At 37.9% G+C, this 15057-nt stretch overlaps 2 protein-coding genes across 5 annotated transcripts; one reads left to right on the forward strand and one right to left on the reverse strand.

Moving 5' to 3' along the window:
• Positions 1–231: 231 nt before the first annotated feature.
• On the reverse strand, positions 232–5798 carry wee2 (WEE2 oocyte meiosis inhibiting kinase). The gene is made up of 12 exons (XM_082181608.1): positions 5293–5798; positions 4626–4880; positions 4292–4491; positions 4163–4217; positions 3863–4032; positions 2833–2954; positions 2587–2733; positions 2384–2485; positions 1703–1788; positions 1354–1524; positions 758–906; positions 232–636 (listed from the first exon to the last, which is right to left on the reverse strand). The coding sequence occupies exons 2-12, from the start codon at positions 4869–4871 to the stop codon at positions 501–503; spliced, it is 1584 nt and encodes a 527-aa protein (XP_082037734.1). The 5' UTR covers positions 4872–4880; positions 5293–5798; the 3' UTR covers positions 232–500.
• A 104-nt stretch (positions 5799–5902) lies between these two features.
• On the forward strand, positions 5903–15043 carry dennd11 (DENN domain containing 11). Of its 4 annotated transcripts, XM_082181612.1 has the most exons (11): positions 5903–6463; positions 7294–7393; positions 7999–8157; positions 9330–9486; positions 10644–10782; positions 11549–11680; positions 11864–12014; positions 12113–12181; positions 12931–13122; positions 13227–13277; positions 13494–15043. In XM_082181612.1, exons 1-10 carry the CDS (start codon positions 6079–6081, stop codon positions 13237–13239), a joined length of 1497 nt encoding a protein of 498 aa, XP_082037738.1. In that variant the 5' UTR covers positions 5903–6078; the 3' UTR covers positions 13240–13277; positions 13494–15043. The 4 variants fall into 4 exon arrangements, with proteins under 4 accessions (XP_082037738.1, XP_082037737.1, XP_082037735.1 ...); XM_082181611.1 differs by having other exon boundaries at positions 13227–15043; XM_082181609.1 differs by lacking the exon at positions 13227–13277.
• Positions 15044–15057: the final 14 nt, after the last annotated feature.

Raw genomic sequence — 15057 nt, forward strand, 5'->3', positions numbered from 1 at the left:
AACCTGTACATCTTTTAAATATGCTAATATAACACATTTAAGACATACTGGGCCCCCCTGTTTGAGAACCACTGTACTAGGACATCTCTTCTAGGAGGATCACCCGAGTCTAAAAAGCATACCTGGTGGACATTTAATTGTTTTGCCGTCTTTTTCTTGTGAAGTGTGATGTTGCTGAATCAAACATAGCAGATAGAGTTGAAGGTACATCAATCAGCATCACTCAGAAAAAACATTTAAAAACTTTATTTACAATTAAAATGAACTGGTTATTTGACAAGATAAATTTGGCATTCAACAGCAAACCTTAAATATGTGCTGATTCATGCACCACATAAAACAGCAGTGGCAGTGTTTGTTTTTGACATGAGTCAAGTTCAAGACAAAAACAGGATCTAATGTGTCGTTTTTACCATGACATGCTGAGTAATGCAAAAGTGTCAGACTGTTGCATTCCAGGAATAGTTTGTAAGCATGTTGAGACAGTACATGATTCAGTGCTAGTATCCGGGGAAACCAAAGCTCATAGACCGGGCTTCATTTTTCCCCACAAGCTTCCTCCCAGCTCTCGGAAGAGACCCTGGTTGGGATAACTGCTGGGGTGAGATAGCAGCCAGTCGGGCTTCCTTGAGTTCTCTAAGTAGAAATAAATGGCGTTGCAATAAATACCTCAGCATAAGTGATTATTTCAAGGAAGTAAACAATACACACAAGGTGCTACCTTATGAAAGTATAGTATAAATGCCAGATGACTCACCTTTCCAGCATAGCCGTTCTGAACTTCTCCACATTTAGCTCCTTGCGAAGCTGTGCAGCCAGTTTGCCAGCTCTCTCCTTGCGCAGTGCATCATGCCGACACAACGCAGATGCAGATGGCCTTGTAGTAGGATCAGGATCTAACATAGTCTATCAAATACAAATGTATTGTCCATATTAGGTTTTCAATTTGGACCTCAGAGACTGAATGTATGAATCCATGGTAAACAAAACTTCAAAACCACAAGCTCATTTATGAAAATTCTTCAGAATTGCAGAGGACTGAAGTCACTGAACCGAAACTACATTGACCAGCATTTTATGATAGTTGGTTCTATGCCCTCTGCTGGTGGAATAAGTACATGCTTTTTTTAAACCACCCAAGACTAAATGAATATGAGAAATACACACCACTGTCATTTCAATGGAATTAGTCTCCCCTGAATGCTGACACTTTTAGTTTCAGTTCAGTCCTCTACCATTCTGAAGAATTATCATGAATATGCTGGTGGTTTTGAAGTTTTTTTAAGTCTCTGAGGTCAAGTAGTTTTACAGGGAATGCAATGAACCACTCAGATGTGCTTACTCAAACAGTACCTTTAAAAGGTCTTTAAAGGGTGCTGGTAACTCCTGGGGCAGCCTGGGCAGCTCACCCTGTCTGAGGCTATGCCAGTTGTCTCCATTCTGAGGAAGTGGTGGAGCTCCAGCAGCTAATAACACTGTCAGGCCCAGCGCAAAAATATCTGCTTTAGGAAGATGCGTGTAGTCCTGTAAACAAAAAAAGCAAAATGCAGCCAGCAAAAAAAAACAAAAAAAACAAAACACAGCAACAGTTGGTCACATCCACAATTATCTTGTTTTGGCAGTCATTGTATTTAAGATCAGTGCAGTGCAGTTTAACCTCTGCAGCAAACAAATCCTGAGAAAGCTCAAACAGATATTGTACCTCTCGCAGGACCTCATAGGCCAGGAAACGGCTATCCCCTTCCTCTACCTGAGGGCTTATGATTGATGTTACATGACCCAAGTCACCTAAAGAACAAGGGACCCATGATATCAGCTATTAATGATATATAAATGGCAAAACAGTGACATTTAATTAGCTCTTCTCTGATGGCTTGTTTTAACTATGTGTGCGCGATTATTTTGTGGGCACAACAGGGATAAGCCTCAACAGGTAAACATGTATGCTGTATGGACAGCTGGACAGACTTTACCATAATCAAAATTAATGCTAGAACAGCAATATGCAAAAAAAATTCGGCTGAAATAATCACGAGGCAGCTTGTTGCTGAAGAACTTTACTATGACTAGTTTAATGTATCACCCTGAACAGCATAACGAGCGCAGTTGCCCAAATTTAAGTTAAATTTAATTTAGGTTTCGGTGAAAAAAAAATTATGTTGGTGATCAGTAATTATTTCAGGACACTTATTTTATCCTATTGTGGGGCAATTTAAAGATCCATCCATGTTAGATAAACCTTCCGGATCACTAAATACCTGAATGTATAATAATATTATTATTATTAATATTAATAATAATAATATTAATATTAATATTAATATTAATAATAAAAAACACTTATGCATTTAAGGGTTGAAAACATGGAGAGGTAAGAAGATACCAATTTTATACACAACCCCAGAAGAGGGGCTTTCATCCTCTTCTTCACTGTCTTCCTCTCCACCAGCACTCGAGCTGGGTCGACGGCAGATGAAAATATTACCTGAAAAGGATGGAAATTTAAGTATGTGCCAGTCAAAATGTCAAATTTCTCATTAAGTGGAAGAGGCATGTGAAAAACAACAAAAGAGAGACAGAGCTCACTGGGTTTAATGTCGAGGTGCACTAGGCCTGAGCTGTGGATGTATTTGAGCCCCATGGAGACCTGTAGGAGCAGATCCCTTAGCTCAGGAACTCTGAAATACTCCCCTTGCTCCTCCTTTTCAGTTATAGCATCGTGAAGGCTACCACCTACAAGACCAAAAAAACAGAGTTAGTTCTCAAAAATACATACCAATACACGATCACATAACCATCTACAGTATGTTGTATTGTGATCTTCTGTCCTACCATCACAGTACTCATTTTGTATAATCATGTGGTCTTCTTCAGCCCATGCAGAGTAGTATCGGACAACATGAGGGTGATGGCCCAACACCGCATGAGCATACACTTCCTTTAAGGCCAACTGTCTGAAAAAAAAAAAAAAGGAACTTGTTTTACATTAATAAGGTCTAAAATTCATCAAGGAATCACATTAATAAGGTCTAAAATTCATCAAGGAATCACAAAAATCTTAACCTAACTTCACACAGGGCTTAGATTAAACCAGGATTAGGCCTTAGTTCAATTAGGACATTTAAGCTCACAGATACAAATAGGAGGTTTTAAAATGGACCCTTTTCACAGACTATACGATGACACGTTTCCACAATTCTCAACATCGCAAATCTAGTACATTTTTTCATAAGAAAATTTAATAAAAAAAATATATTATTAATATATACAACATTTACAATGCTCTACTTGGTGTTAGATTACCTTGGCTGTAAATGACAAAAAATAAATTAACACTGCTGCAAAGATGTTTCTAATATGACGGCTGAGGGAATGACGGCAAATTTGACATTCTCTTCTTCTGCTGTTAGCCATTTCTCTACACTCTTAAAGTTTTCCAAAAGGAGCTATTCAAAGCGATGCCATAGAAGAGCCATTTTTGGTTCCCCAAAGAACCTCTCAGTGAACAGTTCTTGTACAATTTTATTTTATTTTTTTCAATGTGAAGAACCTTTCTCCACTTTAAAGAACCTTTCAAGCAATGGAAGTTCTTCATGGAACCACTGATGCCAAAAAAAAAAAACTTTATTTTTAAGATTTTTTTCCCCCCTGTTTTGCAAAGTCATGGAAAAACACCACCATGGCTTTTTTGATTGGCTATTGGAGCAAATGGGAATACACAAATGATATTTGCTGTCGTCTCCCGGTCACCATTACAGGTTCACACAACTATGATGACTTCTGCTTCTGAGAACCCCGGAAACATTAAAAGGGTCCATTTGGAAAAAGAAGATTATTAAGCACTGTGGCAGTGCTGACTCACTCATTGGCGGAGCCTGCAATTGGCCTGCGCGAGCGCTTGATGGCGTACATGCAACCATCCAGCCTCTTCACACATCGATACACGGAACCAAACTCGCCCCCGCCGATGCAGCCCAGCTCTAGAAACTCACTCTCATAACGTGACAGCATGCGGGATGACACTGCTGGCCTCTGAAGGCCAACAGATGGGAGACCATGTGAGAGAACACAGATTTACCAAAGCTTCCGGCGGGATTATGAAGTATTATAAACCTACTACATTAAAGACAAGGATGAACTACTATGGTCTTTGAAACCATACCTTTGAGGGGAGGAAGAAACTTTCATCCTCTGATGAGTTCTGAATGTCCATAGATCTGTTGAAATAAAGGTACTTCAATGTAAATCCAGTTCCACAATGGGCATTGCTTATATGCAAGTGCTGTGTTACCTTTGTGCATCATCCTCATAATCATCACTCCTTTGGCTCTTCCTCTTGTGGTGTTCACTGTTCCTGCGCACCGTGTCTGGTGTGAAAGGGTTAACGTTCACTGAGGGCACATAGTCATAAGCACTAGGCGGACGAAGGAATCTTTGACTGCGACACGGCTTGCTGCTAGAGCAAGGGAGGGTTGATTTAGAAAGCAAACTCTGTAAGTGGAGGAAGTTGGATGATGTAAATATAAATCTTTATAGGATCAACTGTATGTATTGCTCATTCAAAAGTATAAAGTAGACTGCCATTGCATCAAAGTTCACATGAAACTGTAGAGCTGGAAGATTACCTTTGGTGTACTGGGCGAGTCACAAAGCCGGAGTTTTTTCCAGGCAGCATACGGTATGGGAGAAGTAGGGATGGAAGGGGAAACAGTGATGCTCCTGGTGCGGTGGCGCTGTATCCGGGGCGTCCGACAGGGGCTTCTGACCAAAACACTTCTGTGTGCCCATTCATCAAAGCTATTGTCACTGCTGTCCTCCTCCCCACTGCTGGAGAAGTTCAGGTGCTGCTGTGCTGCATTCACAGAGGCCATTTCAGACCACTACAATCAGAAAAAAAAGAAAAATAATTATTCTAAAGGGGTTTAAAATGACAACTACCATACTGTAAATTAGTGGTCAGCCAATCTGGGTTGGTCAATGCAATACCAATAACAGGTTGGGGTGACAGATGGCCAATAAAACAACTTATATGGTGTATATGGGTTTATTAAAATTAATTATAGCAATTGAGATCTGCTGAAGTTTTGTTTACACAATATGTATTTGAGGTAAACAGATGACTGGCAGACATAATCAGTTATGTTATTTGATGTTATATGAGAGCAGTCTCGCTAGGCCTCTAAAGATGATTTATTTTGAGTAGAGCTGAATATTTACAGATTCTTCTTTCACAATATATCGCTTCCATGGTGTTATTATGCAGTTTTGAACATAAATGCAGTCCCAACTTACCCTGAAATGAGCTCACGGGCGACCACGCTTGAACTTGGCGCGTCAAAGTTAACGAGGTCCTTTAACTATGGGCGGAGTGACTCGACCATTAATTAACTCTGCTAACTAGTATCAAGCGTTTAGATTTACTCAGTAGGTGTGTTTGACTTGAACCGATCGCCACTTCACACATGAATACACTTAATGACTCGAATCTTTTTTATCTGTTCTCCGAAAAGATTTGTTATGATCCAAATAGGAAAGCAACGACGTTACGTTTGTGTGTGAAATGAATCACGGAAAGTAGCCTAATCACAAGTATTTATTTATTTAAATGTCCGTGCCTTCATTATGCTTAAAGCACTATAGGCTACACAAATATCGACACTTTCAGAAAACATGATTTATTTAAATAGAAAACATTTTAAAAAGTTAAATGTGTGGTTTCCAAAACATGATTCCTGACTGTTAAGGAAAGCTAATTATGGTCGTTAAAAGTCGTCAACGTATTTATTTTAGGGGACTGCGCACACAGACACCATCATATGGTGTATTTATTTTTCGGGTGGGTGGAGGTTGATAACGAGAACCCTTTTGCACCACGTGAGCGGAAGTGTGTGACATCATCAAAACAGTGTACGCCTGGGTAGCGTCTGTTACCCTGTCTGTATTACTACATTTAGGGATTTGTATCGCAACTAGCGCTATGTTCCGTTTCTTGCGTGGCGTTGGTCGCTCCGACTGACCGCTCTGTACCAAGTGCGACGACTTTGTTTATTTCTTCGATAGTCAATATCGAAAAACGCTATGGTAGAGCAGTCGGATCGCGCCCCGCTGCTGGACTGGGAGGAGGTTCCCCCGGCCGAACTTGCCCCATCAGTTCCATCACCGGAGACGGGAGATTCAATACAATCCGGTCTATCGTGTTACCCGACCGAGGGCAGTGTAGGGGTAGATATCTCCGTAAACAGAAGCCCAGCGAGACCGAATAGTGTAACAGCTGTTCCAGGTGAAAGTGCACATTCTCCTTATAAACACAGCGGCCCGGGAGGAGATGCTTCTGCCACTGATGAAGACGGAGACTGCGCCTTTCATGGGCTGTCGGTCAGGGATCGGAGGATCACTGGGTCTGGATGGGAAGAAAAAGATCAGATTGTTGCTGTGTTTGTTGTGACTTTCGACACCAGATCGGGTGAGGTTAATCAACAAATACCGGTACTGTAAAATGACTGACTGAGATAAAAAAAAAAAAGTGTGTGTGGCAGTCACAAATAAGAATGTCAGAGATGATGAGAATGATGATGAAGAGGATAATAAAAAAAAAAAAAAAAAATATATATATATATAAAAAACTAATTTCTATTTTGATTTAATAACAATAACTTTTCTGCAAAATAATAATAAAATAAAACTTATTTTATGACAAAATCGGCTTCCTGTATGTTAGTTACTCAGAAAGTTTTAGGCTAATATAAACAATATATTTTTATTAATTCTTCTTTTTTTTTTTTGTCTCTGCTGTTTGTTATAATAATCTAACAATGAAAGATTATGCTGAACTACTTATGCCTACACTCCTTTTTTCTTCAGACTTTTTATGAGGTTTTTATTTATTTATTGCAGTCTCCAAACCATTACACCACTTATGTTTTACTGTAAGCTACACAAAACATATCAAAATGTTTCTTTTAATTCAGAAACTGAAAACTTGTTTATCATAGATGTGTGCAATAACACCCTGTGCAAAAATGTGTGTTTGTGACAGAGGCATCCTCATTTTTCCCATATGGGAGGATTTGTGTTATCACTAGTAAGGAAATAAATAGAATATGAAGTGAGAGTTGTAGAAGTCATCCGGCAGACTACTGTACTGTTCTTACCCAGCTTCCTCTTTTGCTTCTAGGAAGTTTAGCGGAGAAAGGCATTTGGAGAGTTTTTGTGTTCTTCTGCAAACACTATTTGACAAAAACCTAGTCCAACAGCTTCACAAATTTACATAGGCCCACATTGTGTCTTTTACAGGGAACATGATAGAATGGTGCCTACCTCAAGATGTGAATCTGGAGGGAGTAGAGTTCAAGTCAATGGCCAGCGGCTCTCATCGGATCTCAAGTGACTTCATGTAGGAATCTCTTTCTTAAATCTCATTGTATTTATAAGGGGCTGAAGGCAATTGTAACATTTTTAAACTTTTCATACATAACACATAACTACCTTCCTATAATAAACATTTGATTTAACTGTGGTAAAATTAGTAAGACACACTACAATAATGTTCTGCACAGTTTTAACAAAGTTTAAGTAGGAATACATGAAATTCAGATTAAATTTAGTCATGCAATTTCTGTTTCATATCTAGTGTTACATTTGCCCTGGACCTCACATTATAAAATCCTTTATGGTATCTATTTGTTATTCATGTTACATTTTAACCAACAACCTAGAAATGGAATAAATGTTTTGAATCCAAATATTGGCCATAAAAAAGTGAATTTTGTGGTGTTCTTGTGTGTTGTTGTTCTCTCTCATCCACATCCTGTTACGTAAGATTTGACCAATTGTTTTGCTTTGTAATGTGTTTGTCACATTCATCAAGGTCATTTGTAATCGAGGGGCAAACTGTTTGATCAGTAGTATTTTCACACTTGCATTCAAGCAGGTTAATTTTGTGCACATAGCCATGTATGCAGATTAATCCAGATTAAATGTGCTTGTCTCTTTTTGTAGATATTTCCGTAAAGGCTGTTACTTTGGACTAGCGTGCTTTGCCAACATGCCTGTGGAAAGTGAGCTGGAACGAGGAGCTCGGATGAAATCTGTAGGGATTTTGTCTCCTTCTTACACACTGCTATACCGTTACATGCACTTCCTGGAGAACCAAGTCCGGTGAGTGTATTCTTGCATCACGTTTTACCTTATGTTTCCTCCTCTTACTCTTTTGCACGCATCATTACTATTTTAAGATGTTGTTATGCATTAAACATAAGCTCTGAGTTGCATGTGATGATGATGACGTGAAATCTGCGTGAAGGTATGCAAATACATTGGTTGACAGGCAGGTAGGACATCCTGTCATTGTTTTCAGATTTTTTGGTCCTGAGTCTTCCATATAAGATATATATTATTAATTGCTGAGGGCGGCACAGTGGCTCAGTGGGTAGCTCTGTCGCCTAGGTCCCCGGTTTGAGTCCCGACTGAGCTAGAAGGCCTTTTTGTTTGAAGTTTGCATGTTCTCCCTGAGTCTGCGTGGGCTTCCTCTGGGCACTCCAGTTTCCCCCACAATCCAAAAACATGCAGTATAGGTGAATTGGAGACTCTAAAATTTTCAGTAGGTGTGAGTGCAGTGCTGAGTAGGTTACTTACAAATTATAGTTGGTTACTGATTCCAAATTACATGACTAAAATTGTATTTAGTAACATAATCCATTACATAACATATTTAAGATAATGTAATCTGACTACCTGGATTACTTTTAGATTACTTTTGACCTAACTTTATCACATTGATTTGAGTAGGATAATCTTGTACCATTTTAATATAAAAATACAAAGAGAAGGAAAATGTATTCCATTCTTTTTTATCAACAACATGAAGTGTATTAAATATTACATTATGGTTCTTGATGGAACTGCAGGGGTTTCTGAGTTTAATGAAAAGCTATTTAGTAATTAAATCATAAAAATGTAAAATTAAAATGAATCATTTTCAGATCAAAACAATCTAAATAAAACACTTACTAAAAAATATACAAATATTGTATTTGTTTACCTGCATGTCATGTGACCATTAACTGACTTCAGAGAACCATAAACTTAATTTGATTAAATTACTTATTTAATGACTTATTAAATCGCGTATGGCAAGAGATGTCCCATAGAATCACCAAGAGTCAGATACGACTGAATTGGTTTATGACTGAATAAATGATTGATTATTATGAATGAATAAATGATTGATTATTATCAGGATGTGAAGAGAGTTTCAACCAGTATAACAAAAAGTGTTTCTAAAACACATTGCCTATACTAGCTTTAATTCTGCAAATGCATTCTTACAGGCACCAGTTGCAGTGTCCAGGCCAGTACTCTCCACTGGAAGCTTTCTATGAGGATAAAAAGGCAGTGTTGCCCCCAGGAGGGAACGGTTTGGTCACAGCCTGCCCGACCAGCGCTCTTGGACCCATAGTCAACCGCTGCATGCACCCAGAGATGAAGGTTTGGAGATGTAACCCAATATTGTCTGCCACTAATCAAAGCATCAGCTTTTTTTAAAGATCTCTTCATTAAATATTTTTTTATGATAGTAGCTTTAGATAATTAGATGAGTTATTTTTTAGTTTCTAAAGAAATCTAGGCCAGGCCACTCAGGAAATTTCATGTTACTGATTAATCAGAGTGTATTACTTCTGCACATCCTGACAGCAGCATAAGCATGGGAGAGTTCAGTTTCGTGGAGTAAAAAAAAGAACTATTGTGAGACAAATTTGCCTGTGTAAAAACCACAAGATCCTCTATTGTTAAAGAAGAATTCCATATGAGGAGATAAATATGCTGATGTATACTTCAGCTCAGAACTAGATTTGGTTATATTGTTTATTGAATAAGGCCTTGTTCAGTCTTGGAATATGCACATTCTAAATGTTTATGGTTGTCATAGTTCAATCAAATTGCAGGTAAATAATAAAATGTAATGATATCAAGCATGAAGTACACAAAAAGTACATACAATTATATATATATTAAAAAAATAAGTTCTCAAAATATGAAAACTGAAATTGCTCATTGAACTTTGCTATATGCGCTGACAAGCCTGTCAGAGGATTTTAAAGATGATACTAGATTGAATAACCTCTTCTATTAATAAGCTAAATTGCCATAATTATTGGCTGAATAGACCTTAGTCAGGGTAGACGCCATATTGAATTTAACAGATGAAAACGAGGCTGTTAGGGGCAGTCTTTACAGTGGCGTGCACTGAATAAAGGTCCTAGATCACGTGATTTTCATAACTCACAACTTTCAGAACTGTTTTATGGTGTTTTTGTCTACTGATTTAAGGAAGGAAGTTTTGTCGGCTGGACGATTGGTATGTTGTTAAACAACTGTACGATCCGTTGAACACACTGTGATTCTACACAGACTCGGTTTCATTCCTGTCAAAAAATAAATGCTGCTACCCTGACTAAGGTCTATGGCTATGAATAATTATTTTATTATTCATAATTTTCTCTATGATCTAAAAGCTGTCATACTTTGTTTCATAAACTTAAAGGACCTTTTAAATATGTGTGGTGTGTCTGTATATGTGGAGTCATTTAATAAGAAATCTGAAGCAACACATTTTGGCACTTTCTCTGTACACCTTGGATTAGATTACACACCCGGCTGGCTGCATGTCCCAGTTCATCCGCTTCTTTGGAGAGCAGATCATGGTGCTGTGGAAGTTTGCTTTGCTCAGGAAACGCATCCTCATTTTCTCTCCTCCCCCTGTCGGTGTGGTCTGCTATCGAGGTGAGAGAGGAAACCCATTAACATGCACATTGACACATGGCTAACATTTCTACTTATTTTCCATAACAAATTAAGGGTATGTTCACACTTGGCATGTTTGGTTAGATTAAAACGAACGCTGGCGCGCAGCAGATCTTTGTTTGTGTGTGTGACGGAGGGATTCTGGCCGCTGTTTTGACTCCTTTACACAAGCTCTTCATGAGTTCTCAGCTGGTCAAAATACCATCATGTGTAGGCTACGCACATACAACGAGCGCATTTAGCCCAGCACACAGCATCGTTTTGGATGTTCGGTTAGTTCTGAAGCGGAATATATAATAAAAGTCAATCAATCAGGTTGTGAACATATCTCTATGCCTTTAGGTTTGGAATCTTTAGGTTTGGTGTTAAAATGCCAATGTGAATGCTTGGCTGAACAGTACTAAATGTTTTTTGTTGTTGTTGTTGTTCTGGACCAAATGAACCAAGCAAACCGAACTACAAGTGTGAACACACCCCTAAAATAACTTGAGAATCCAATGTTACAGATTATCGATGTGCACTTGCCAATGTCTTGGCATTGTCATTAGCTATGTTTCCATCCATCTGTTTTAAAGCGAATTTTGGGATATCACATAAAAAAAAGTGCAAGTTATATATAAAGCACGAATGGAAACATAGCTAATGATTTGTGTATTTATTTTAATCTTTAACTTTTATTATATAAATCTGTGTTTTCACACTTAACTCATGATTATTTTGCTATGTGTTGTTTTGCATCCATTAGTATACTGTTGCTGCTGCCTTGCTAATGTGTCCATTCCTGGGATGGGCTTGACTGTTCCGGAGTTCCGCCCCTTCTTTTACATCAACGTTGCTGACATCACTGCTCTTGAGGCTGAGCTGTCTTATGTGGCCTGTAAGTCTCTCAGTCAAGAGAAGGACTGAAGTTGGCAAAATTCTAAATTCCACAGACACAAAGTGGTTTAACCATTGTAAACAGTAGATGTTAAATAATATTTAAGTTCAGAATGGGTGTAGTTCTTGGTTGATCCTCAAAAAAACTTTTCTGATTTATTTCTATTTTTATTTGGGTTCTCAGGTACTACCGAGAAGATCTTTGAGGAAAAGAAGGAGCTGTATGATGTCTACATTGACAATCAGAATGTAAAGACGCACAGAGAGAGCCTCCAGCCTCTGCTTAGACTCAACAGTGCGGACCGAGAGAAGTATCGCAAGCTCTGTGAGCAGAGGTACACCAGCCTTTTAAAATCTGAAAGGCATATGAGGTGGAAAAAACCACATGAAAACATAACTCCACAGGCATATGATGATGTTGCTGTCGTTGCAGGCAGATGCTGCTGTACTCTCAGGAGGTGGATGGAGACTGCACATCTAATGAGGAAGAACTCTTCATTTTGTACGTGATGGAATTACACACCTCGGTTTATCACATCAGCAGTTTTTAGTGAGACGGAAAGAGTGTTTGGAAATGGAACAACTCAATACACTTTCTTTGAAAATAGTTGGAGCTTTAAGCTTAATGAAACCATATGTATATACAGTATTGTTTGGAAAATGAAAAAATCCAATACTTTATTTTTATACTTTGAATAGTTTGATTAAATACATTTTTCTTTAATAATATATATAAATTATTCCTGTGATTGCAAAGCTGAATTTTTTTGCATCATTTCAGAAATCATTCTAATGCTGATTTGGTGCTCAGGATACATTTCTAAAACAAACAGTTGTGTTGCTTAATATTTTGGAGGAAACCATGAAAGTCCAAAAGAAGAGAAATTAAATAGAAATCTTTTGTAACATTATAAATGTCTTAACTGTTAATTTCGATAAATTGAATGCATCCTTGCTGAATTTTTTTTTATATTGACCCCAGATTTTTTGGATGCTAGTATATTTGTTTAAATGTCATATAAATTTGCACATGTAAATTGTAAATATTTAGTATGTAAAAAGCCAAATTTATACATCAAGCAACTATTTCTTTATATATATATATTCGAGTGTCTAATATAATATAAATCTAAAGCTGTGGAAGCACACTGTACTTTTATTTTGACCTTTTTCTTGTGAAAACCAATGGAAAAATGACATTTATGTTGCTGTAATTAATCTGTATGGAATTTACCACTTTTTGTGATCCAGGTTCTTCATGGAACTGAACAACAGAATCTTCCAGACCCTGTCTGAGTTGGCTGCGAGCGCTGATCCTACCCTGACTGCTGAGCACGTGAGAGCCATGGGGCTGGATCCTCAGGCCGACCGCGGCTTTCTCGTCGACCTGCTGGAAATCTACGGCATCGACGTCATGCTGGTTATCGACAACCCCTGCTGCCCGTAAGACACTCTGTCTCTGGAGCCCATTTTCTATTAGGGCTACAACCCACTGCCTACTGATTACCTGCTTTCTTCTCTCTCTTTCTCTGGCTTGGCAATCTCAGGAGCCATTCCTGACACCTCTGGACCACACTGATACTGCCAACACCAACAAGGTGCAATCTGACTGCAGGCTTTTTGTGCACTTTGCGGCCAGTCAATCCAGTGACGTCTTTCTGCTTATCTGTCTGTCTTTCTGTGTGCTTCGTATCCTTCCAGCCATCTTGGATTTCTTCTCGACTCTGCCTAAGCTTGTTTCCAAAACATGATCTCTGTGCCTCTCTCTACCGCTTTTCAATCTGTGATCTTCAGTTGTGACTTTGTTCTTCTAGCCAGTGCTGTCTGGGGCAACTGATGTGACGTCCCCAGTGGATACAAATCTGCTTCACTTGGACACCAGAGAATCGGAAAAGCAACTCTCACTTCCTGGATCCTCCTGTTTTTTTGCTGGTAACAACAGTTTGGTAAAGTTTGCTTTGAATGTCATATCTGTATTTCTAAAGGTTTTATGGTTGTTGCATATTACACACTACTGTGATGAAGATTTTCACAATCTCTGCCACATTTTTTTTTTACTTAATCATATACATGTGAACCAGTCATTTCGTTTTGGGAAAAAAACTGGCATCTGTCAGTGTGTTTGTTGTGTTATTTGTTATCTATTGTGCATGAACAAAGATACACAATCAGTTTTGCTACTGTAGTTTGGCACAGAACTTATTCATGTATGTTAATGGGAATGAATGACACTGTAGAAGATTCTCAGTCATTCTTATTTCACTCCCCAAATGTCATTTCAATGCTGTTATTACATATTGATGAAATGGAGCATAAAATGTGTTTGTTCATGCTGAATATAGGCCTTTAATCACTATCACCCTTGGTATTGAATGTAAATTGTACATTTAATGCACCGGCTGTTGCACAAATGACACAGAAATGTTACATTCAGCTTTTTGAGTCACTTAATTTGCTCTGAAGAAATGAATGTGATACTATTCATGTCTTTGTCATCAGTGAATGCTCATGATTATCACTTGTGAAAGACTTTTGAATTTGTATATATTTGGGGTTTCTTATTTAAATGTGTTTGGGTCGATCATTTCAGAATAACAGCAGCAGACTGGCCTCACGAGGCTGATTCATTTGTGGATTTGTGTGTGTTTATATGTTCATCCTGTGAAAATCCAATCTGGATCCTTAATTAATCAAATTATTTGTAGAGCTGCATTAATATAGGTGAAATTCAAAAGAAAACATAAATGGAAAAGCATTTACTTGACCTATTCAGATTAAAATCACTATCCATCTAAATGTTAACCGGCTTACAAAATAACGCATTGTGACAATTGATTTCTTAGGAACGAGTGCAGGCACTCAGGTTTGTAACAGTTGGATGGACAAAAGTTCTTTAAATTATGTTAAATAAAATATTTAAATGAACAATAAATAATACTGATGCTTATAAACCTAGATTTGCTTAAATGTGAATTTAGTTTTTACATTTCTTATCTATCAGAGAAATTGAGAACTTCTGTATTATAAATCTGTTGGTTGGTTATTTAGTGTCTGATTGTAAATTAATGGAGAATGTATATTAAGCAGCCATGTAACATAATTGTACAGGTGGAATTGTCTGGTATTGTGTATGTGAGATACTTTTGTGTGCGTTATCTAAGTGTAACACAAGTCTTTGTCATAATAACAAGCTAAATGAATGTTGAGTTTTACTCTACTGGTATCACAAAGCACTAAGTGTAATGCCTCTGTCTTACACACTACCTATACAGTTATACAAACTAACAGCATGTGTCTGTTGTTTTAAAGCCAGTGATTCTTATTCACTGCCATTTTGAAATAAACGGTTCTTTCTTTTCTATCACATGTTTTGTCTGC

This window comes from Leuciscus leuciscus (assembly GCF_965113295.1).
Source record: "Leuciscus leuciscus genome assembly, chromosome: 10".
In the NCBI taxonomy this organism is placed as follows: domain Eukaryota; kingdom Metazoa; phylum Chordata; class Actinopteri; order Cypriniformes; family Leuciscidae; genus Leuciscus; species Leuciscus leuciscus.